The sequence below is a fragment of the Procambarus clarkii genome, chromosome 53 (assembly GCF_040958095.1).
Source record: "Procambarus clarkii isolate CNS0578487 chromosome 53, FALCON_Pclarkii_2.0, whole genome shotgun sequence".
NCBI lineage: Eukaryota > Metazoa > Arthropoda > Malacostraca > Decapoda > Cambaridae > Procambarus > Procambarus clarkii.
This window is the reverse complement of record NC_091202.1, coordinates 32,458,219-32,484,379: the sequence shown is the minus strand read 5'-3', so window position 1 is coordinate 32,484,379 and position 26,161 is coordinate 32,458,219. Positions and strand designations below refer to the sequence as shown.

The 26,161-nt window shown below is 45.9% G+C and overlaps 1 protein-coding gene across 2 annotated transcripts in view; it reads left to right on the top strand.

The window, feature by feature from the left end:
• LOC123767103 (whirlin) overlaps positions 1-26,161 on the top strand; it is a 379,357-nt gene that overhangs the window by 282,758 nt on the left and 70,438 nt on the right. For both annotated transcript variants that reach the window (XM_069304866.1, XM_069304868.1), the window contains exon 6: positions 1,758-1,859. In XM_069304866.1, coding sequence (XP_069160967.1) covers positions 1,758-1,859 — 102 coding nt within the window. The remainder of the gene's footprint in view (positions 1-1,757; positions 1,860-26,161) is intronic.

Here is a 26,161-nt window from a genome sequence, read left to right as displayed (position 1 = left end):
CAGTGTCCTACCCACATTTAGGGTAGAATCTCTACCGGCATATTCTTTGTCTACCCGGGGAGAGTAAACAAGCTTCACCAAACTCACTGGCACTGTTTGTGCCACTAATTGATACCTGCTCCCTGATATTGGTTACCAATCACGAGGAATTTATTTAGGATCTGACTTGAATTAATCTGCCGGCTGCATTCAAGTTATTAATTAATGTAGGTGTAATGTGAAAAGGTTGTTTGTGCACATATATTCGTTTGCTATTTGCATGCAGGACATCAACTAATGCTGTCCTGTCTCTCTGGCCTGTGGAACCCATACCTTCGTCACTCCTGTGTCTTTAGGCTGTGTGTTCTTCTGTCTTACCTTATCTGGTAATCCTTTAACTGTGTGTTCTTCTGCCTTATGACAGTCATTGAACTGTGTTCTTCTGCCTTACCTTATCAGGGAATCCTTGAACTGTGTGTTCTTCAGCCTTAAATTTCAGGGAGTCCTAGAAGTGTGTGTGTTCTTTTCCCTTACCTATCAGGAAGCCTTTAAACTGTGCGTTCTTCTACCATACTTTATGAGAGAATCCCTGAACTGTGTACTTCTGCCTTACCTTATCCTGTAGTCCTTGAACTGTGAGTTCTTCTGCCCTACCAATGAGGAAGACTGTATGTTCTGTGTGTTCTCCTACCTTACTTATAAGGGAGACCTCAAACTGTCTGTTCTTCTGCCCTTCAAATGAGGAGGTTATCTTCTTGAGGTTATCTTGAGATGATTTCGGGGCTTTTTTAGTGTCCCCGCGGCCCGGTCCTCGACCAGGCCTCCACCCCCAGGAAGCAGCCCGTGACAGCTGACTAACACCCAGGTACCTAATTTACTGCTAGGTAACAGGGGCATAGGGTGAAAGAAACTCTGCCCATTGTTTCTCGCCGGCGCCTGGGATCGAACCCACGATCACAAGTCCCGCGTGCTGTCCGCTCGGCCGACCGGCTCCTTAAACCTTAAGGAGCCTTAAGGTCTCCTTAAGGAGACCTTAAACTGTGTTTTTCTGCCTTATTTTTTTGGAAGTCCTGTGTTCCTCTGCGTGTTACATTGCCTGTGAGACCATTCTGAACTTTTGCGTGTAAAGCCCCCCCGCCCCGCCCCCCTATAACCATAGACCAATTATTTGGTAGCTTTCGTCCTAAGAAAAGCCTACATTATTTCCACTTAGGCTATACACAAACTGCACTAACGAGTCCCACACACACGCTGCCGTCTCACATACACAGATACTTCCATTTACACTTTCTTGATCGGGTACACCTAGGCTGACTCCGAAAATTTTCACAGAAATTTAACTGATGTAGTCTGGCCTGCTCTTCTCTTGGCGGTAATGAGGAGTTCAGTGTTAATAGAGCTATTCAGTCTATTTTTACTTACAATATCCATCGAAACTGTGCCATGAAAAAACTACGTAAGTTACTTGTTGAATTTATTTTGCCTCTGGGCCCATTACTCTGCTGGACCTCGACTGTTGTGTGTAATAATGGGGCATATTATGTAGGGGTATCTCACAGGACTGATGTATAGGGTCATGTAGGGTATATCAGAGGACCGTTCTATGGGATCATGTAGGGTATCTCGCAGGACCATTATGCAGGATTATGTAGCGGTTAGCAGTTAAGGAAGTGGGGCTGGCTGTTTAACTCCCTCTTTACGTTCTACTCCTCTCACAAACCCTTCTACAAATCAAGCTCCCCATCAGCCATCGTCTTGACGAGATGTTCTCTCCGTAGATGAGCCTGCTGACGGAGCTGCGGGAGGTGGTGCGGCCGGAGGACCAGGAGAAGTTCGACGCCGCCGTCTTCCGCACCGCTGCCGTCAGGGTGCAGGAGAAGGTGAGGAGGAGAACCTAGGGCTGACACACACACACGGGGCGCGCTGTGGCCAGGAGACGCGCAGTATCTCTCTCTTTTGTCTCTCGCCTGTGCTGAGAGGAGATGGGCGTGGTGAGCGTCGGCGATGTGGCGGTCATCTCTTTATTTTTTTGGTGGGGTCTGCCCTCTTGCTGCTGTACCAAGAGGGAGGTTTGATCGGAAGTCTCATCTGGCAGGTGATGAGAAGCTTTACCTCGCTCTGTGGTGCAGAGACCCAGGCCAGGATCTTGGAGTAACGAAGAGATGCTTTGGGTCATAAGTGGAAGACACCCACGTCTTGGTTTCATGATGGACTCTTGAAGGCAGGAGAGGCGGCTATGAAAGCAGTCTCGGACGCTCTGAGAAATGCGTAATCTCCCTTACTGGTGTATTGAGCAATGCATCTTATCAAAATATCTAAGCTGGAGATGCTGATGACATCTTTTGCTCTCATATGGGGCTGTGAGAGCGAGTCCGCTCGATGTCAGGGGTCAACAACGTGCTACAATGCACACCAATAGTATATTGGAATAACAAACCTGTTGCATTAGAGAATTAAAAATGTGAATAATGAAAATCAAAATATATGTCGATTGCCCGAAGTTAATGGCATGACACTCTCATGAAATATGATATAGGTTATTGCTTAAAATCTCCCATTTTCATCGTTCCACCTGAACAAAAACATAAGATTCGAATGATAGACTATAGAACACTAAGCTACAAACAAATGTTAGAACTAAAAATATTTCCCCCTAAATAACAAATAAATAAAAACGACATTGTTGCTCTGCTAAAAATATAAAATATTTCCACAAACAAATTGTATTGTGTTGACGGTATTATGAGAAGAATTTGCTCGCGCTAGAGCGATATACGCAGTTCATCTCTATTGTGAACTTGAACAACGTCTTTCAAAGCACAAACGCAACACTATGCAACACATGAACTATGTAAACATTGACCAGAAAACACATATTTCAGCCGAGTGACCGAAGAGGCTTGTGGCTGTTCTCCACTTCCGGCTGCTACCTCTCTCTGCCTGTGACCGTGGGGGGGAGCAGCCCTGGCAGTCGTCTCCAGGCGTCCCCCCCTGCTGCTAAATCGTAACACTAGGCGTACCTATACTCTCGCACAAAGCCTCTGAATGCATACGAGAAGTACTCAGATGTCGTAGTGAAGGTTAGGCAAGCTAGCTTTAGTAGTGTGAGTGTGTGTGCATGGCTGCTAAATGCTGTAAGGGGCCCTTTAAATAGCTCCGTATTCATTCTAAATCAAACACAATGCTTTAATAATTCATTATATATATATATATATATATATATATATATATATATATATATATATATATATATATATATATATATATATATATATATATATATATATATATGTCGTACCTAGTAGCCAGAACGCACTTCTCAGCCTACTATGCAAGGCCCGATTTGCCTAATAAGCCAAGTTTTCCTGAATTAATATATTTTCTCTAATTTTTTTCTAATGACATGATAAAGCTACCCATTTCATTATATATGAGATCAATTTGTTTTATTGGAGTTAAAATTAACGTAGATATATGGCCAAACCTCACCAACCCTCCCTAACCTAACCTATCTTTATAGGTTAGGTTAGGTTAGGTAGCAGAAAAAGTTAGGTTAGGTTAGGTTAGGTAGTCGAAAAACAATTAATTCATGAAAACTTGGCTTATTAGGCAAATCGGGCCATGCATAGTAGGCTGAGAAGTGCGTTCTGGCTATTAGGTACGACATATATATATATATATATATATATATATATATATATATATATATATATAAATTAAATGAAGACTAGACCACATCCCAGAAGATGAGCAGACGACGACGTTTCGGTCTGTCCTAGACTTTTATCAAGTCGACTGTGATGAGAGCGAGAGAGGCCTTTCTTCTCTCTTCCCTTCACACTACATACTCAAATGCTCTAACCTTTCTAACAAACGTGACCTAACATGCGCCTACCTATCCTTTTTCTTTCTTTTTCTTTCTTTCTCCTCTTATTCTTACATTCCCATTCTTATATCCATTATTACCCCCCCCCCCTTTCTTACACCCCCTTTCTTACACACATCCCATCCGTACCTTTCGCCTTGCTCTTACCTTCCTCTAGGAATCTCCATCTCCTCACCTCTCTCTTCCCTTACTTAATGCCCGTGCCTCCCTCACTCCCTTTTACGGGATATTCATGCCCGTGCCATCTCTTGGGTGGCTTAATCTTCATCAGTCATCTCGCACTATCACAAGCCACATGATAATGGTCCAGGACGGACCGAAACGTCGTCGTCTCCTCATCTTCTGGTGTGTGATCTGGTCTTCATATCTTCAGCCACGTCATTGTGACTCATCGTCTGCATATAAAAAAAATGTAATAGAGTCCATGCTCTATTGAGAAAAAAAGACTGGGAAACACGTAATGAGGACTTATCTCTCTCTATTTCTTCTCAAAAGAATGGCAATGCAAGACAGGAGAAATCTCATTGTTCCTTTTTCCATTTTTCTTCAAGGAGCGTTTCTCGTCGTCTAGTCCCTCCCCCCCCCTCCCCCAGACGTGTTCTACTCGCCTATATTTTGTTTAAGCTGAGAGTTACATCCTAGCGAGTCCTCAAGGATTTATTTCTTGTTATATCCACTCAGATATCGCAGCTTGAATAACCATTATAGCTGTGGCCTTAGTTTACTCTTTAGTTTAAATGGGTAATGTTTATAAGCTGTCAGCTTTTGAAACACCAGCAGGAGTGAGTCCCAGAATCAAGACGGCCTTGTCTTGTCACAGTGTGCCCCCCCTCCCTTTCTAGCCCGTTGTCGTCGTGAGGGGGCTTGGTCGGCGGCTGCTGGAGTGTGATGCTCCATGGGACAGTCCTCTGTCCTTTTACTGCCTTACGCTCTTGCTGCTGTCTTCACGAATTATGCTGGAAGTGTCTTTTCCTTATGTTTAATTTTTCTCCCCCCCCCCCTCCTTCTCCTTTCTACTTGTAATTTCCCGTCGACCTTTTGCCAGTCTTGACTATTCTTTCGGACATCTTCTGTTTTGATGCCCGGGTGTTTGGGGAGGCACTCTCTCTCACCCGTAGAACTGTGGTACCCAACGTCGCGAACGAGGGGGACGCTTTAGTTGTCAATCCTCCTTTCGTCGCTGAACTTGTTCTCGATGGACTGATGGTTCTTAAGGTGGTGATTGTGGGGCGTATACTCACGATATAGATATACGCACCCCTAGAGGGGCCCCGGCCTGTCCCTTGTTGGGTGTCCTGTCCTCTAATTGTGGCTCCATGGTGGGTGTGGGGGCTCATTCGTGAATGAAAGTATTACCTCCTCCTTTTTTATGTCGCTGAATAATGATCCTCTAATAATTGTGGTACTTATCTCTATTTCTTCTCAAAAGAATAAATTTCTTCCCAGAACTTCTCAGGTTCGTGGGGTGGGCGACCTGAGTCGGACTGTGTTGGAAGACCGGGCTCTGTAGCCCCCCGCTACATTGGGCCCAGACCAGACCACTTTCCCCTTCCCCCCTCCATTCCCCTCCCTCCTCTGTGGTTGGGTGGAGCCCCAAGCCCCCAGTGGTAACCTCCTCGTCCCCTGGCACGGCTCCATCTCTCATTGTGACTACAGCGCCTTTAACCCCTTTCTCTCTCTTTGGGGGTTCTCAACGCTGTCCCCACCTCGGCCGCACTCGCACAATCCCTTCCCATACAAATACGTACCACACGTTGTTTGGTCCCACTACGTGGGCTAAATACTTTGATCTCAACTATCTGGATTCTACACCTCCTGACGATTTCGCCTTCCATAAACACCTTGTTGACTCGGTAGATGTGTCTGTTACTTTTAACCTCACCCGTCTCAGTACATGTGTCGTCGCTGCTCCTTCTCAGGATGTAGTTACCTGCTTATCCGCATTGTCCTGCATTGGGGAGACCCGTGTTCAGTTCTCCAAAAACGCTCGGTTAAACGCCAGTGTTGGCACTATTCTCCTGCACCATGTTGCAACTGGTGTTAGGGACCTAAAAGACTGCCACGAGGATATTAATATATCCTCGAAGCCCAAGGCCATTCTGTCCTCGAGGTGGACATATTTACTCGTCCCCCCTCGTGGTCGTCACCATCAGCCCCTTCGAGTTGTGAAAATTACCTTTGACAGTAGGACCCTTCTGCCCTCTATAATTCTTGCTGATGCCAGGTGCTCCGTTCAGGAGTACATTCTCTCTCCTAGACTTTGTAATAAGTGCTGGAAGTTCGGGCCTGGTGCCTTCAAATGCACAAGTATTGTGTCTCTATGCCCCATGTGTGTATACACTACAAACTTGAGGAAGCTGTCCTCAACCTGAAACACCGGAATCGTTTGTCTTTTCCTGAAGTGAGACGCCAAGTCCACCGTCTCAACTGTTTCACTGGCGTATCTTATGCTCGCGTGTTGCGTTCTACCTCTCCTCATCCTTCCCACCTTACTCAGTCTAACAACCATTTCCAGGCATTAGACCCGGACACGCCCACCGCCTCCTCCCCTGTAACTTTATGTTCTGTCCCAATGTGTCCCTCTCATGGTTCTTCATCAGGAGTTTTCCCTCCTTCCTACCCAGTCTGCCATGTCTCCTGTGTCTTCTTTCCCTTCTTCCCAATTTCCACCCCCCCCCCCTCCCCAGTCTCTTGGCCCTCCACACCGCCTGTCTGTCCAGGCTGTTGTCCAATACCCTCCCAGCGATCTTCATGTTGTTCACTCCCATTCTTCTTCTCCTGTTGAGACAATTAAGTCTGTCGTTGTGTGTTGCTGGAACGCTTGTTTCTGAGTCAGAAACGTAAGCCTGGCTCCTCTCCTTCCTCTTGCCCGGCAGTTAAGAAGGCATCGCTTTCTTCCTCGCCCGCCCCCCCCCCCCCCCATTCCCTCTGACTCTATCACTACGTCCCCTTCCATTTCGGTGGTCGGGGTCCCCTGTCCCCGCTATGGAGGTTTATTTAGCCCCCGATTCCCTCTTGGTTGCTGCCCTTGCTGAGGTGCACTCCCCAGTTTCTGTACCCCCCCCCCCCCCTTCTTCCCACTGTCCTTGGATGCCCCTTTCGGTTGCCTCTTCCTCCTCCTGCGGATCCCATCCTTCCACCTCTGGTCTGTCCTCTTGCTCCCTTCACTCCATCCTTACTCAGTTTACCCATCCCCCCTAACCCTGATTTTGCGGACTCAGATCTTGATCCTGAGCTTATTTAATGTGCTGTGTTCTTCTTTACTTATGCTTCTTCACTGTTCTCTGTTGCTATCCTTTCTCTTTTTGACAATGTCTATTCTTCAATGGAATATTCATGGATTTTATGCGAACTTCCATGAACTCCAGCTTCTGATTACACAGTTTTCACCACTTTGTGTATGTCTCCAGGAGCCAATGCTTGGTGCTCGTCCTGGTTACTTCGTGGTTATTCGTTTCTTCCCCCCCCCCCTCTGGACTCCTTGCCAGAGCCTGTGCTCCTGTTGGGTGATTTCAACTGTCGACATACCCTCTGGGGGTATGTTCTGACAAACACCTGAGGCTGCCTTCTCGAACGGTTCGTCCTCTCTTTTACCCTGTCACTTCTGAATTCTTGTGAACCCACTCACGTGGACTCTTGAACTCACACCAATTCCTGTCTTGATTTTTCTCTCTGCTCGTCGTCTCTTAACTTAGATTTCATGAGGCGGGTTCTTGATGACCTCCATAACAGTGACCATTTCTCTATCCTTGTTACCTTTTTCTCTTTTCACCCTCCCCTCTCCTTCCCTAGGTCGCAGTTTGCCAAGACTGGCTGAAACCTATTCACCCTCCCTACTACTCTCTCCGATCTCTACACTCTGCCTCTCCCTTGTGCCCTCCGCTCTATTCCTCGCTACACCTCACGAGGCACACGGAAGTGCATTCCCTGGTGGAATGCAGACTGTGCTCAGGCTGTCCGCTGAAAGCGTGCAATTTGGAGGAAACACCGACGCTGGCAGACGGCTGGTTCTTTTATTTTGTTTCGGAAGGCAAGTTTGATGGCCTGTAGGACCATCTATATAGATAATCATGTGAGTAGGAAATCTTATGTTTCCACCATTACGTCCGATACTCCTCTGCCGCAGATCTGGAAGAAAACCTGCAAGATAGCGGGTAAGTTCGTTTCAAATGTCTCGCCGGTCCTTCACCTCCGTGGTACTCCTGTAGCGGACTCAGTGCTGGTCGCGACCAAAATGGGTTCCCACTTTTCGACTGTTAGCTCCAGTTCTCATCTTCCTCAATCCTTCCTTCCTTCGTAAGCCCGTTCTTGAATCTCATCCCTTAGATTTCTGCACTCATCTCTGACTTTCCCATAACGATCCCTTCTCTCTCTCTGAACTTCAGTCTGCCCTGGCCCTCTGCAGTTCTATGGAAGTGGGCACAGATAACATTCCTTATGACATGCTTCGCCATCTCCCTCCATGCGTGTCTCATTTTTTAATGAATCCTTATAATCGGGTTTGGGATTCGTCGTCAGTCCCTGAGGTCTGGCTCGTTACCGTTTTACTCATTATTTGGCAACCAGGGTCTCCCGGGACATCCCCTAAGGACCTCCGCCCTATTGCCCTCACGAGTTGTGTCTGCAACTCTTTGAATGCGTGGTCAATGTCCATCTGATGTGGTTCTTAGAACACCATCACCATATCTCCCCTTCTCAATTTGGTTTTCATAAGTGCCGCAGCACGACTGATGTCTATATTCATACTGCTTTTATCTGTTGTTGCTGTCCTTTTTGACCTGGAAAAGGCTTATGACACCACCTGGAAATACCATATTCTGTCTCAACTTCGTTCTATTGGCCTTCGTCTTAATCTCCCTCTCTTTCCTCCAAAGCTTCCTCTCTTGTCATTCCTTTAGAGTGAGACTTGGTGCCACTCTTTCTGCCTCTTTCCAGCAATACGAAGGTGTACCCCAAGGTAGTGTTCTGAGCACTACTCTTTTTTTTTCCTGGTTGCCCCCAATGGTCTTCTTTCCTCCCTTCCTCGTGGCATCTTCTCTGCTTTCTATGTCGAAGATCTGACCCTTTGCTGTCGAGGTGATGATTTACCTCTCCTTCAACGGCGGCTTCAACTTGCGATTGATTCCGTGTCGTCTTGGGCCACCGATCATGGCTTCAAGTTCTCTGCAACTAAGACTTGTGGTATGACTTTTATTTGGAAGCAAGTTGTTTTTCATCCCTCTTAGTCACTTTATGGTCATCCCCTTGTGTTACGGCCCTACTGGGACGCAACCGGGTTCTTCTCTGATGGTATTAGAGTTTGGGTATCCGGCCCCAAGTTAGTAGAGGCTTTCAAGGGGTGAGCTCCGTAATACAAGTAAAATTAAAGGGGGAGGGATACAAATATTCCAGTTTTCAGATATATTTTCCACCACCATATATAAATAAATAACAGTCGCACGCGGGGATTATTACTACACAAAAATATACAGTTCCGTCTTCCTCCGAAGACACTGGATACTCAGCGATGCTCACTCTGGATAGCCCTGGTTCCTTCTTCCGTGGCCCACGATGAATCCACGATGACTATCACGAATCTACCCTGGCCACAGGCCAGCCAAACCACAGTCCCACTGGGCGCTCTGTCGTGATGGCCTTCAACCACAATCCAGCCTGTGGCTGGCAGGTACCGATCAGTCTCATTGTTTAGGCCACTCTACGACCGATACTAGGGTTGCGAGCCCTAGGCAGGAGCCTCGTGTGACTCACTAGTCACTCTCCTCATACAGCACTCCAGTGGGTGGTCTCCTCCACCAGCCAACCCTGGATAAGGCGATTCCCGACACTGCCACGCCTCAGGCAGGCTATTACACTCTCAACAGAGTTCGTCTGGGGTGGCTCACAGCTTCTTCAAAGCAGACTGGTGAAGAGACCTTGGCTGCCTTGGGTAGACTGATCCATCGTCCAACACAGCAGTCCCAGGTTAACTCTGAAACCAGACACGTCATCAGTACTGAGGACACTGCCTGGGACCACAAGGAAACATCACTTACTAGCTTAGACAGAAACGTCCACCTCTTCACTCCATAGATGGCGTTCACTGTCTATGCACTACCTCACCAGAGGTCAGCAGCGGCTACTCCACGAGCCAATTAAGACGGGAATCCAGCGCCTATTGCCAGCATATCCTGTCACCACTAGATGGCGTCGTCCATTTGGAGGGAGTTTCGGGAGCGGACTCACAGATGGCGTTGTCGTCACTGCTCCGTGCTCCGACGATGGACTCGGGTCCGTAACACCTTGTGTACAAAGATTCTGCTAAGCTTTTGGGGTTAATCTTTGACGCTTGTTTGTCTTGGTCTTCCCATATCTCTTACCTCAAGATTGAATGCTCTAAGGCCCTTAACCTACTTAAGGTTTTGTCCCATACTTCTTGGGGAGTGGATAGGCACACGCTCCCCCTCTTTATATTTTTCTCTTGTACTGTCTAAACTCGATTATGGTTGTCCTGCTTATTCGTCTGCTTCTCCTTCTACTCTTTGCCATCTTGATTCTTTGCACCATACTGGGTTGTGCCTCAGTTCTGGTGCCTTTCGTTCGATTCCCGTCCTTAGCTTGTATGTTGACAGTGGCTTCCTGTCTCTCCAGGACCGCCGTGATCGCCACTGTCTTTGCTACCTTGCGCGGTCCTTACAACACCCTCACTCTCGCCTATGTCGTGCTTTGACTTTTACCCCTCCTGTTGTTCCTGTTCCCCTTCACCACCTCCCTCTTTCTGTTCGGTTGTCTCACCTGCAAAATTCTCTTTCGGTTAATATTACCAATATTTCTCCTCGTGTTGCCCCGTCCTTGCCCCCATGGAGGGTCCCCCTTCCTAAATTTTGTAAATCCCTGACCCACATCATATAGCTTTTACCCCTCCTACAGTTCTGAAACGTCTTTTCCTTGAACACTTTTCTTCACAATTCCCGCTCCATTTCCAGCTTCACCGATGGGTCTAAGTTTGCTGATGGTGTAGGCTACTCTGTTGTTTTTCCTGACCACACCTGTATGTGTCGCCGGCCTCTGGAGGCTAGCATCTTCACGGCAGAACTTTATGCTATTCTCTATGCTCTTCGTCTCCTGCTTTCTCGCTGTCAATCCACCTTTGTGGTTGTAGATGACTCTCGCAGTTCCCTCATGGCTCTGGAGTCCTTTAATCCAGTCCATCCAGTAGTAGTCGAGATTCAACACTGGCTGTTTCTAATCTCCAGTAGATTTAAGACAGTAAAGTTTTCCTCGGTTCCCAGCCGCATTGGTGTCTTTTTAAATGAGCGTGCAGACGCTGCTGTTAGGGAAGCTATCCATTCTTGTCCCATCTCCTGTAAAGGTATTCCTTATTCCGACTTTTATCCTGTTATTCATTCCTCCATTCTTGCCCGTTGGCAGGGTTGTTGGTCCTCTGTGGTTAGTACCAAGCTGCGTACTCTCAAACGTACTGTGTCCCCGTGGCCTTCCTCCTACCATCGTAACCGGCGGTGGGAAACTGCTTTGGCACGGCTGCGGGTTGGCCATACTCGCTTAACCCACGGTCACTTAATGGAGCGCCGCCCTGCTCCTTATTGTCCGAATTGCGTTGTCCCTCTTACAGTTGTGCATATCCTTGTTGAATGTCCTGACTTCCTGGACGAGCGTGTGTCTTGCTTTCCGACCGTTCCTCGCGGTCACTTGTCCCTCGATAGAATTCTAGGTGAATCAGATACTTTTGATATCGTTCGCCTTGTGCGTTTTTGTTCTCGTATTGGTATTCTTGGTGATATTTAGCGCCCTCTGATTATTTCGCACTTTGATGGTGCTAAACAGCCTTCCTGGTTTGCTGTCTTCTCTTGATAATTACCTTACCTTACCTTGCCCGTTGGCAAGGTTGTTGGTCTTCTGTTACTGATAACAAACTGCGTACTCTTAAGAGTAGTGTGTGTCCCTGTGGCCTACCTTCTACCACCATAACCGGTGGTGGGAAACGGCGCTGGCAAGGTTGCATATTGGCAATTCGTGCTTAACTAATGGACACTTAATGGAGTGCCACCCTGCTCTTTATTGTCCAAACTGCCTTGTCCCTCTTACAGTCATGCATTTCTTTTTGACTGTCGTGACTTCCAGGATGAGCGTGTGTCTTGCTTTCCGACCATCCCTCGTGGTCACTTGTCCCTCGATAGAATTCTTGGTGAGTCGGTTACTTTTGATATCATTCACCTTATGTGTTTCTGTTCTCATATTGGCATCCTTAGTGATATTTAGTGTCCTATGCTTATTCCGCACATTTGATGGTGCTACATAGCCTTCCCGGCTTGGTGCCTTCTTGTGATTATTACTTACTTGTCACGGTGTGTCACTTATTATGTGAACTCCAGGGGCCATTGTGCACAGAAAGGAAGGCAACATGGAGAGAAGGTTGAGGAAATTGAGAAAACGATTCGGTGCAACAAGAGAGAGAGAGAGAGAGAGAGAGAGAGAGAGAAAGGAGCGTTAGTTCAGAAGAGGCACAACTCGATATACAGAATTGTTTACTAACAAAGTCTGCGAAAGCTTTGAAACTTGACGAATCAGACAGTCAGGCCTCTGAGGGTAAGTAGAACTCGTCTAGAAACCTTGACTAGAAACACTCCCATGCAACTTGATGAAACTCCTCTAGAAGATACAAGTTTTCCCACAAAGTTGAGAAATACCTCTTAAGATATCTTAGCATTCTTGCCAGTATATAGGAACCGATGGTGCTACTATGGAAATATCAGTTAATTATCCAAGAACTCCGTAAGTAATATTTCCCTTATCCCCCCCTTAACCGTTCCTCCAAATCAAGTTTGTCTTTGGACCCTAAAACTAGATAATCCACATTTTGTAATAGTTGGTGCTTCGCCGAGTACTGGTCTGCGTATTAATGGAGAAAGCAAAATGATTTGTTTCCTTATTATTAATGTTATTTTAACATGCCGGCAGTGTGATTTGGTTGAGACATGAGGAGCCTGAGAGGTCGGTAGATATATAGGGCTGAGGGAGAGAGGCGGAGACGAGGACGTTGGTGTTAAGGGCGATGGCTAGAATGTGTCAGTCACCCCTCCCCAGGGGAGACGAGGAAGGGAAAACGCGACAAGACTGCGTCACATCCCCGGGGTGTATTAGTGAAAAGAAATAAAGGTGCTGAGATGAATCAGGTCCAGGTGACGGTAATACGTGTTGTGGACGAGAAGGGTGACGGTGCCCTCTCTTATGACGATTGCGACGGGTTTTTTTATATTTTTTTTTGTCAAGCTCAGGAGCTTGTACAGCTAAAAAGCGTTTGATAATATTGTAGAGTGTGCAGCTTTGTTGATACTGTGTGGTGACTAGGTTCTATGCTCTTCCGAAAAGTGAAGGGAAAGTATCGATGAAACTAGTGATATGCACACACACACACACACACACACACACACACACACACACACACACACACACACACACACACACACACTGCACACAACGCATACATAACACACACAACACAACACACACTGCACAACACACACACACACACACACACACACAAACACACACACACACACACACACACACCACACCACACACACACACACACACACACACACCACACCACACCCCCACACCCCCACACCCCACACCCCCACACACACAACACACACACACACACACACACACACACCCACGCATTCATTAGGTGTTGATGTTAAGAAAACATTGAAACACAAGTGAGGAAGGACAAAAAAAAGCGAAGCTCTGGTTCTCAGGACAGGAAATGATATTTCTGAAGACTAGTGCACCTTATGTTGACCTTAATATTATTTTAACACAACACGTTTCGTGGGACTAACGTTCAGCGATTGCAGGCGGCGCGCGCGATGAAATAGGATTGTGATAGCCAACGACACTGCCCTCGACTGCCAAATAATATTTTGAAATGTTTTGATGTGACTGTGTGTGTGCTCCTGGGACAGACCGATACCATTACGCCCGATTCAATGCCTGATGAACACACCCACTTATTACTCGATTGGAAAATCTATACCTTAGCAGTTCTAGATTCTGTAGCTCTTATCTAAATGCTAAAAAAAAATAAAGAGTGATTTTCGCGTAATGTGCTTGCAGGCTTATTTGCCCCTTTTGAATTTAGATTTTTTTTAGAATTAGAGATTTTAGAGTTGAATCTAGAAATTTATTATGTAATTTTCTAGCAATTTAGTCATCGGGGTTATTACGCTACACGTAATCGGTCGATTTCAGGGTCCAGGAATTGGTCTGTCCTTGATACTGTTCTAACATGTAATTTAGTTCCTTGAAATACATATATTGGTTTCATGTGTAAATATATTTATATATGATATGCATTGGTATGAGAATCTCACATTTCCAGGTCCTAGAAATTTGGTTCATTCTCATCCTCAGAATTCGAGAATAATGATATCTAATATTTGTTTATTTTTGCTGAATGTAATTGTGATAAGCACATTATTCCTATTATCTGTAACTGTTATTCATACAGACCTATTTATTATACAACCTTCGTATACACATACACTCTGTTGATGAATATCAGAGTACAGATGTGATATATTTCTCTAATGGAGTTAAACCAAGAAATAATGACGTTTACTAGACTCGTTTCTCTACAGCAGAAAGAGATTGCATAGCAATTTCTACCATGAGAGAAATCGATCACTATCTCCTTGTCACAATTTTAACCAAATTTCTAGACATTTAAAGACAATTCCTGAGAATTTTCCTCTTATACCAAGACGTTGGATTAATGCCCTAGAGAGTGTACTTATGTGTGTGTGGCCAGTGTGTGTACCCCTCTCAACCCTCTTTGATGAGCTGGAGTTGAGGAGGAATGTGTGAGATGACATTGTGTACACACCTGCTGTTTACACACCTTTTTTTTCTTATTGTATGATTGGGTGATGTATTACAAGCCTCTGTTGTATTGGACATTCAACCAATGCTGATTCCTGAAACAAAAATTGACAAATTTAAATTACGAAAAATGGGTAATACTTCTACTCCTATTACTACTACTCTTATTACTATTACTACTACAACTATTACTACTATTAATAACAATAATAATAGCATTAGCCGTTAACTCTCAGTAGAAGTATTGACCACAACTATAATGTTCTTCAGGCCGAAATTTTGCAATTTAATTTAAACATATTACATTTCTTTTTCCACAAGAAGACTAAACATATTAAAAAACTTTGATCTTATCTTTTTACTCTAATTTTCATAGTATTTTGTAATTAATGTATGTTTATCTTTATCATCTGAATACATTAGTTTATGATATTAATACAATAGATCACAAATTTTTACAGAGTCATTAATCCTATTTGAGGATATAGTTATATTAGGCATTATAACTTCACCTTTAGGCAATTATCGACAGTGATGATTGGTTAATATATCACTGTGCCGCTATTGGATAATACAATTATCAGTCATTAGTTGTACCATGACAGCAGGAGACGAGTCACTAGTTGTACAATGACAGGAGACGAGTCATTAGTTGTACCATGACAGCAGGAGACGAGTCACTAGTTGTACCATGACAGCAGGAGACGAGTCACTAGTTGTACCATGACAGCAGGAGACGAGTCACAAGTTGTACCATGACAGCAGGAGACGAGTCATTAGTTGTACCATGACAGCAGGAGACGAGTCACTAGTTGTACCATGACAGCAGGAGACGAGTCACTAGTTGTACCATGACAGCAGGAGACGAGTCACTAGTTGTACCATGACAGCAGGAGACGAGTCACTAGTTGTACCATGACAGCAGGAGACGAGTCACTAGTTGTACCATGACAGCAGGAGACGAGTCACTAGTTGTACCATGACAGCAGGAGACGAGTCATTAGTTGTACCATGACAGCAGGAGACGAGTCACTAGTTGTACCATGACAGCAGGAGACGAGTCATTAGTTGTACCATGACAGCAGGAGACGAGTCACTAGTTGTACCATGACAGCAGGAGACGAGTCACTAGTTGTACCATGACAGCAGGAGACGAGTCACTAGTTGTACCATGACAGCAGGAGACGAGTCATTAGTTGAACCATGACAGCAGGAGACGAGTCACTAGTTGTACCATGACAGGAGACGAGTCACTAGTTGTACCATGACAGGAGACGAGTCACTAGTTGTACCATGACAGGAGACGAGTCACTAGTTGTACCATGACAGCAGGAGACGAGAGTCACTAGTTGTACCATGACAGCAGGAGACAGTCACTAGTTGTACCATGACAGCAGGAGACAGTCACTAGTTGTACCATGACAGCAGGAGACAGTCACTAGTTGTACCATGACAGCAGGCGACGAGTCACTAGTTGTACCATGATAGGTTACGAGTCACTAGTTGTACCATGATAGGTTACGAGTCACTAGTTGTACCATGACAGCAGGCGACGAGTCACTAGTTGTACCATGACAGCAGGAGACAGTCACTAGTTGTACCATGACAGCAGGAGACGAGTCACTAGTTGTACCATAACAGCAGGAGTTGAGTCGCTAGTTGTACCATGACAGCAGGAGACGAGTCACTAGTTGTACCATGATAGGTTACGAGTCACTAGTTGTACCATGATAGGTTACGAGTCACTAGTTGTACCATGATAGGTTACGAGTCACTAGTTGTACCATGATAGGTTATGAGTCACTAGTTGTACCATGACAGCAGGAGACGAGTCACTAGTTGTACCATGACAGCAGGAGACGAGTCACTAGTTGTACCATGACAGGTTACGAGTCACTAGTTGTACCATGACAGCAGGCGACGAGTCACTAGTTGTACCATGAGAGCAGGCGACGAGTCACTAGTTGTACCATGCCAGCAGGAGACGAGGGTCACTAGTTGTACCATGACAAGTTACGAGTCACTAGTTGTACCATGACAGCAGGAGATGAGGGTCACTAGTTGTACCATGACAGCAGGAGACGAGTCACTAGTTGTACCATGAGAACAGATGTCATTAGTTGTACCATGACAGCTGATGACGAGTCACTAGTTGTACCATGACATCAGGTGACGAGTCACTAGTTGTACCATGACAGCACGTGACGAGTCACTAGTTGTACCATGACAGAAGGTGACGAGTCACTAGTTGTACCATGACAGCAGGAGACGAGGGTCACTAGTTGTACCATGACAGCAGGTGACGAGTGTCACTAGTTGAACCATGACAGCAGGTGACGAGTGTCACTAGTTGTACCATGACAGCAGGAGACGAGTCACTAGTTGTACCATGACAGCAGGAGACGAGTCACTAGTTGTACCATGACAGCAGGAGACGAGTCACTAGTTGTACCATGACAGCAGGAGACGAGTCACTAGTTGTACCATGACAGCACGTGACGAGTCACTAGTTGTACCATGACAGAAGGTGACGAGTCACTAGTTGTACCATGACAGCAGGAGACGAGGGTCACTAGTTGTACCATGACAGCAGGTGACGAGTGTCACTAGTTGAACCATGACAGCAGGTGACGAGTGTCACTAGTTGTACCATGACAGCAGGAGACGAGTCACTAGTTGTACCATGACAGCAGGAGACGAGTCACTAGTTGTACAATGACAGCAGGAGACGAGTCACTAGTTGTACCATGACAGCAGGAGACGAGTCACTAGTTGTACCATGACAGCAGGAGACGAGTCACTAGTTGTACCATGACAGCAGGAGACGAGTCACTAGTTGTACCATGACAGCAGGAGACGAGTCACTAGTTGTACCATGACAGCAGGAGACGAGTCACTAGTTGTACCATGACAGCAGGAGACGAGTCACTAGTTGTACCATGACAGCAGGAGACGAGTCACTAGTTGTACCATGACAGCAGGAGACGAGTCACTAGTTGTACCATGACAGCAGGAGACGAGTCATTAGTTGTACCATGACAGCAGGAGACGAGTCACTAGTTGTACCATGACAGCAGAAGACGAGTCACTAGTTGTACCATGACAGCAGGTGACGTAGCAGTAGTGTTTAAAGTATGACTTAGATCACTCTGAATTGAAACTGTTTTGCTTCACAAATTCACACTTGTTCGTTAATATTAAACTATAATGAGTTCATCATATTTTCTTGCTCTCACTGGGTCAGTCTACGAAGTGGATCAGTCAATGGGCCTTCCCACCCATCTCCTTCCCCACTACCTCATTGTTCAGACCCTTCCTATCCTCTCCCATTGTAACAAGGACTCCCAAGGTAACAGGAATCAGCAGTGGGTGATTCAACAGTTAAATCATTTCAGGAGTCGTATAACTCCTACAGGCATTCAATGGCCTGCTCTACTATCTCTCTCTCTCTCTCTCTCTCTCTCTCTCTCTCTCTCTCTCTCTCTCTCTCTCTCTCTCTCTCTCTATCTCTCTATCTCTCTATCTCTCTATCTCTCTATCTCTCTCTCTCTCTCTCTCTCTCTCTCTCTCTCTCTCTCTCTCTCAGCACACTAATCCCCTTTTGCACTATCTAATATTTGGTTTTGTTAATCACTTTTCTTGTTAAGAAAACATCTGAATGGGCTGATATTAGCCTCTAGAGACACTACTTGTCTTGCTCATTAAGACTTGTATTACAGTCAAGCTGCTGCACATTATTGTATGTTTCAATTATTTGATAATATTTAAATGTAAATTGATAACAAAATCAGCACCTTTTAGCAATTTCTTATAATCTTTCCTTAGATCTTTGTGATATAGAGTGACACTGTGTCATGCTGTTCAGCATGACACTATAACACGCTATTTTAATAGTTTACCGTGACACAGGATATCACGCTATGTAGATATTTTAGCGTGACACTCTATCACACTGCGTTAAAAAAATTTAGCATGACACTGTCTCACACTGTGTTAATATTTTCGCATGACACTGTCTCACGCTATGTTAATACTTTAGCGTGACAAAGAGTCACGCTAGTTATAGCTACAGAGGTAGTAGACTAGAGAATGGCCACAGATACCAACAAGAAAACAGTATCTAGCATTGTACTTTAAGATTTCTTTGATTGGAACTTCCATTGTACTATTTGCTTAGTCTAGTCCTGTATGTCATGTTGGAGAAATAAATCTGTAGCTGTGAATCCTGTTAAACTTCTCCCCCCACACACTCCCCCCTCTCCCACCTCTCTCTGGCCCCAGCTCCTCTGGAGAGTCCGTTCACGTATCGCCACGACATCCTCCAGGAGCTTGACGTGAATACCACGGTTATCTTAAGAGAGACGAGATTGTCTCCTTAATGCATGATGATTGATGTTATTGGCATACCAGTTATATAAACTAGAAAAATTACCTGTTTATATATATATATATATATATATATATATATATATATATATATATATATATATATATATATATATAATATGCGAACAAGCCTGAATGGTCCCCAGGCATATATACAACTGAAAACTCCACACCCTTGAGGTGACTCGACCCATACTGCCAGGAGCACTATGCAACTGGTGCACAGGAGACCTTAACCGCTCGACCATCACGGTTAAGGTGTCCTGTACACCAGTTGCATAGTGCTCCTGGCAGTATGGGTTCGAGTCACCTCAGGGGTGTGGAGTTTTCAGTTGCATATACGCCTGGGGTCCATTCAGGCTTGTTCGCATTTGTGTTGCTCACGTGGCCCCAAAAAATGAGGTGATTTGATAAAATACCGTGCCCAAGATTACCATCAGAGCGCCGGCGGGATGATGGGGAAATAGCCTCGGCTATCATCATCTTTTGTCCGGTCGTGATGGTCGAGCAGTTAAGGTCTCCTGTACACCAGTTTCATAGTGCTCCTGGCAGTATGGTAAGGTGTCTGGGATCTACGAGAACTCGCGTTCTCGTAGATCCCAGACACCTGCCCTAACCGACTCGGCCACGATGATACTAAAGCCGACCAACTCAGAACTCTACTAAATTCACTAGGAGGTTCTAGAGACCCCAAAACCGGAGCCCAAGAAGGGTTTTACAAGTCGACTCGACCCGACCCGACCCGACCCAAGAACACACTCTAGCTCGTTGATACAGTGAACAAGAAATCAGAGTAAACTCACCACAAGATAGAGGGTGAAGAGAGCTTACCACCAAATACAAACCATAGGTAAGCCTCAACAACAGAACGACCTGGTTACAGTATGCAACTGAAATAGAGTAGAATTTTGGAACATAGTCTTATGAACAGATGGAACGAAGATTATTCCGTACCTTTGCAAATTGCACTTGTATTCAGTGTGAATTGGAGCACCAAGGCGGAGGGCCACTGCTATACGAAGGGATCATGGATCTAGACGCGTGCCTGGTGCCGACATGGGTACTGCCAGAAGAAAGTCCCCTGCATGGGGGGGCATTCACTGCTCTGAGGCGGGTTTTCTCCTTTTCTGATGATGATTTGAAAGAGGGAAAGTGTGGAGAATGAAAGAAAAACCACTCGATATGTAATTCATACTACACACAGAGATCACACTAACGTGATGCATCAAATGAACAAATAGCTCAGTCGATTAAGGCAGTGTCTGGGATGCTCCCGGATGCAGGTTCGAATCCTCGTCACGGCCCTTGTGGATTTGTTAATTCATACTATTTCTTCTATGTTGAAGATAGTCTTATGGCTTGGTTAATTTTGGCTGCGGCTGCCCGTGTCATTCAAGACGTGACTGCTGATGATAGCAACATAGCATAGCAGGATGACTTTAAAGTCTACAGAAACAACTTATCCGTTCAGCTCCAGCCAAATGTCTTGTATCTCAGTAGACGTCTCTTCGTCACAAAGGAGGTCACCCGCCACATGCTGAAGCTAAGAGTCTTTGGGATCAAATTGTGGAGTGTTCTTGATTAACCAAGTCAGTCACCGAACCTGAATTGAAATATGAGCATGAGTTGCACTTGCTGAAGGCTGAAAGCCCCAGAAACAAACAAGAATTGAAGATGGCTGTATAGTACAGGCCTGGAAGAGACTTGCCTACGAAGGCACACAACGTCTGGTGATGTCTATGGGTAGCGGTCTTCAAGCAGATATTGCATGTCTCAGGATGTCCAACCAAGTATTGTGCTAACTATGACGAATTCATTTATAAGTATGTGAGTGTGTCCAATTAAATTTGGACCGCTAAATGGGGAGATTATATAGAACAAGGGCTTTACAAGGTACACCAGATATGGTTCATCCAGTTACGAATTACACACACACACAGGGGCCTGTGGCTGAGTGGACAGTGCTTGGGACTCGTAATCCAAGGGTCTGGGTTCGATCCTAGACCCTATCGATTCCAGATGGGGATTTCAGGAATGGAATGAAACGCGGCAACAAATGGGCAGAGTTTCTTTAACTCTGATGCCCCTGTTACCTAACAATAAATAGGTACCTGGGAGTTAGACAGCTGTTACGGGCTACTTCCTGGGGATGTGTGTGAGTGTTTGTGAGTGAAAAACAGTTGATTGATTGACAGTTGAGCGGCGGGCCGAAAGAGCAGAGCTCAACCCTCGCAAGCACAACTAGGTGAATACAACTAGGTGAATACACACACACACACACACACACACACACACACACACACACACACACAGCATGGAGTCCATATCTTGTCAAGGATAAAACTAAACTGGAAAAGGTTCAAAGGTTTGCCACCAGACTAGAACCCGAGCTGAGAGGTATGAGCTACGAGGAGAGACGACGGGAATTAAATCTCACTTCGCTGGAAGACAGAAGAGTTAGGGGGGACATGATCACCACATTCAAGATCCTGAAGGGAATTGATTGGGTAGATAAAGACAGTCTATTTAACACAAGGGGAACACGCACAAGGGGACACAGGTGGAAACTGAGTGCCCAAATGAGCCACAGAGATATTAGAAAGAACTTTTTTAGTGTCAGAGTGGTTGACAAATGGAATGCATTAGGAAGTGATGTGGTGGAGGTTGACTCCATACACAGTTTCAAGTGTAGATATGATAGAGCCCAATAGGCTCAGGAATCTGTACACCTGTTGATTGACGGTTGAGAGGCGGGACCAAAGAGCCAGAGCTCTACCCCCGTAAGCACAACTAAGTGAATACAACTAGGTGAATACACACACACACACACACACACACACACACACACACACACACACACACACACACACACACACACACACACACACACACACACACGGTAACAGGTCTGCAGCCCCTGACTTTCAGCAAATAGTGAGCAACACTTCATTAACAAGTAGAGTTTCTTCATCTACGGTACAGTACATAACGTTCTTCAGGAAGTCAGTGACTTTTTAAGTTATCGTCACATGCACAGTCACGTTAGTTCATTATAATCATTGTACTAAGTTCTCAAGCGGTGGACATGAAATATGTTGACAGTTAAGGTAATTTTAAAACACTAGTAACTTAGATCTACACTTACTTTAGGGATCTACGCTTCCTTTAGGGATCTACACTTTAGGGAGCTACGCTTACTTTAGGGAGCTACGCTTACTTTAGGGATCTACACTTACTTTAGGGAGCTACGCTTACTTTAGGGATCTACACTTTAGGGATCTACACTTACTTTAGGGAGCTACGCTTACTTTAGGGATCTACACTTACTTCAGGGAGCTACGCTTACTTTAGGGATCTACACTTACTTTAGGGAGCTACGCTTACTTTAGGGATCTACGCTTACTTTAGGGATCTACGCTTACTTTAGGGATCTACGCTTACTTTAGGGAGCTACGCTTACTTTAGGGATCTACACTTACTTTAGGGATCTACACTTACTTTAGGGAGCTACGCTTACTTTAGGGATCTACACTTACTTTAGGGATCTACGCTTACTTTAGGGATCTACGCTTACTTTAGGGATCTACACTTACTTTAGGGAGCTACACTTACTTTAGGGATCTACACTTACTTTAGGGATCTACACTTACTTTAGGGAGCTACGCTTACTTTAGGGAGCTACGCTTACTTTAGGGATCTACACTTACTTTAGGGAGCTACGCTTACTTTAGGGAGCTACGCTTACTTTAGGGAGCTACACTTACTTTAGGGAGCTACGCTTACTTTAGGAATCTACGCTTACTTTAGGGAGCTACGCTTACTTTAGGGATCTACACTTACTTTAGGGAGCTACGCTTACTTTAGGGAGCTACGCTTACTTTAGGGATCTACACTTTAGGGAGCTACGCTTACTTTAGGGAGCTATGCTTACTTTAGGGAGCTACGCTTACTTTAGGGAGCTATGCTTACTTTAGGGAGCTACGCTTACTTTAGGGAGCTACGCTTACTTTAGGGAGCTATGCTTACTTTAGGGAGCTACGCTTACTTTAGGGAGCTATGCTTACTTTAGGGAGCTATGCTTACTTTAGGGAGCTATGCTTACTTTAGGGAGCTATGCTTACTTTAGGGAGCTACGCTTACTTTAGGGAGCTATGCTTACTTTAGGGAGCTATGCTTACTTTAGGGAGCTATGCTTACTTTAGGGAGCTATGCTTACTTTAGGGAGCTACGCTTACTTTAGGGAGCTACGCTTACTTTAGGGAGCTACGCTTACTTTAGGGATGTACACTTACTTTAGGGGAAAATATACCCGGTGTGTTCTCTTGTGCATGAAGCACAAGTGGTTATGCAAGCATAACAAGTTTAAAATGGGCTGAACCTAAACCGCTGATGGCTCACTTCAAGGGTTTGAAGTGAGCCGCCACTGAAGTGGGCCGCCACTGAAGTGGGCCGCCACTGAAGTGGGCCGCCACTGAAGTGGGCCATCACTGAAGTGGGCCATCACTGAAGTGGGCCATCACTGAAGTGGGCCGCCACTGAAGTGGGCCGCCACTGAAGTGGGCCGCCACTGAAGTGGGCCGCCACTGAAGTGGGCCGCCACTGAAGTGGGCCGCCACTGAAGTGGGCCGCCACTGAAGTGGGCTATCACTGAAGTGGGCCGCCACTGAAGTGGGCCGCCACTGAAGTGGGCCGCCACTGAAGTGGGCCGCCACTGATGTGGGCCATCACTGAAGTGGGCCATCACTGAAGTGGGCCGCCACTGAAGTGGGCCGCCACTGATGTGGGCCGCCACTGAAGTGGGCCGTCACTGAAGTGGGCCGCCACTGAAGTGGGCCATCACTGAAGTGGGTCATCACTGAAGTGGGCCATCACTGAAGTGGGTCATCACTGAAGTGGGCCATCACTGAAGTGGGCCATCACTGAAGTGGGCCATCACTGAAGTGAGCCATCACTGAAGTGGGCCATCACTGAAGTGGGCCATCACTGAAGTGGGCCATCACTGAAGTGGGCCATCACTGAAGTGATGGCCCACTGAAGTGGGCCATCACTGAAGTGGGCCATCACTGAAGTGGGCCATCACTGAAGTGAGCCATCACTGAAGTGGGCCGTCACTGAAGTGGGCCGCCACTGAAGTGAGCCATCACTGAAGTGGGCCGTCACTGAAGTGGGCCGCCACTGAAGTGAGCCATCACTGAAGTGGGCCATCACTGAAGTGGGCCATCACTGAAGTGAGCCATCACTGAATTGAGCCATCACTGAAGTGGGCCATCACTGAAGTGGGCCGCCACTGAAGTGGGCCGCCACTGAAGTGGGCCGCCACTGAAGTGGGCCATCACTGAAGTGGGCCATCACTGAAGTGGGCCGCCACTGAAGTGGGCCGCCACTGAAGTGGGCCGCCACTGAAGTGGGCCGCCACTGAAGTGGGCCTCCACTGATGTGGGCCGCCACTGAAGTGAGCCATCTACGTAATGGGTCTTCATTGAATTGGGTCATTAGTGAAGTGGTTTATCACTGAAGTGTCACATCACTAAAGTATTAACCAAGTTGTAGTCACCTAGTTGTGCTTGCGGGGGCTGAGTTTCGGCTCTTTGGTCCCGCCTCTCGACTGTCAATCAACTGATGTACAGGTTCCTGAGCCTACTGGGCTCTATCATATCTACATTTGAAACTGTGTATGGAGTCAGCCTCCACCACATCACTGCCTAATGCATTCCATCTGTTAACTACTCTGACTGAAAAAGTTCTTCTAAAATCTCAATGGCTCCTTTGGGTATTCAATTTCCACATGTGTTCCTTTGTGCATGTGCCCCCTGTGTTAAATGAGTGGTCTTTATCTACCCTATCAATTCCACTGAGAAACTTGTATGTGGTGATCATGTTTCTCCTAACTATTTCGTCTTCCAGCGACGTGAGATTTAGTTCCCCTAGTCTTTCCTCGTAGCTCATACCTCTTAATTCAGGTACTAGACTAGTGGCATTCCTCTGAACCTTATCAAAGGACGTTGGCCATCCTGGCATATGCCGCAGATGATATCCTCTTGATGTGGGCTTCAGAGGACAGGTCTTGTATCATATCAACCCCCAGGTCTCTCTCTCTGATTCTTGAAGAATTTCTTCTACCAAATGGTAATTTGTATCTGGCCTCCTGCTCCCTACACCTATCTTTGTTACTTTACATTTGCTCGGGTTTAACTCTAACAACTATTTCTTAGACCATTCCTTCAGTTTGTCAAGGCCATCTTGAAGCCTCATGCTGTCCTTCTGTGTCTTAATCCGTCTCATATTTTTTGGCATCATCAGCAAACATTTAGAGGAATGATCGAGTCTATACCCTCTGGGAGATCATTTACAAATATCAGAAACAGGACAGGTGAGAGTACAGAGCCCTGGGGGACTCCACTGGTGATTTCACGCCATTCTGAGGTCTCACCCCTCAATGTTACTTTCTGGTTTCTTAATACTTAGGTACTTCCTTGTCCACTGGAGCACCTTACCAGTTACTCTTGCCTTTTTCTCAAACTTATGAAACAGCCTCTTATGGGGCACTGTGTCAAAGGCTTCCCGACAGTCCACGAAAATGCAGTCTGCCCACCCTCATCTTTCTTGCTTGATTTTTGCCACGTGGTCGTATAATTGTATTAAACCATTGAGGCAAAATTTACCCTCCCTGAACCCATGTTGGTGGTTTGTCTCGAAGTCTTATCTCTCCAGATGTGTTACTAGGTTTTTTCTCACGATCTTCTCCATCACCTTGCATGGTATACAAGTTAAGGACACTGGCCTCTTGTCAGTCCTCAGTGCCTCTTGTCAGTCACCCTATTTGTATTCCGGGACAATATTAGCCATCTTCCATCTTTCTGGTAGGTCTCCCGTCTCAGTGACGTACTATAACCATGGAAAGTGGCAACTAGAGTGCTTCTGCACACTCTTGCAGTACCCATGGTGAGATTCCGTCCGGTCCAACAGCCTTTCATGAACATTAAAGTTGGCTTTCATTGAAGATGGTCATTACTGAAGTGGACTGTCACT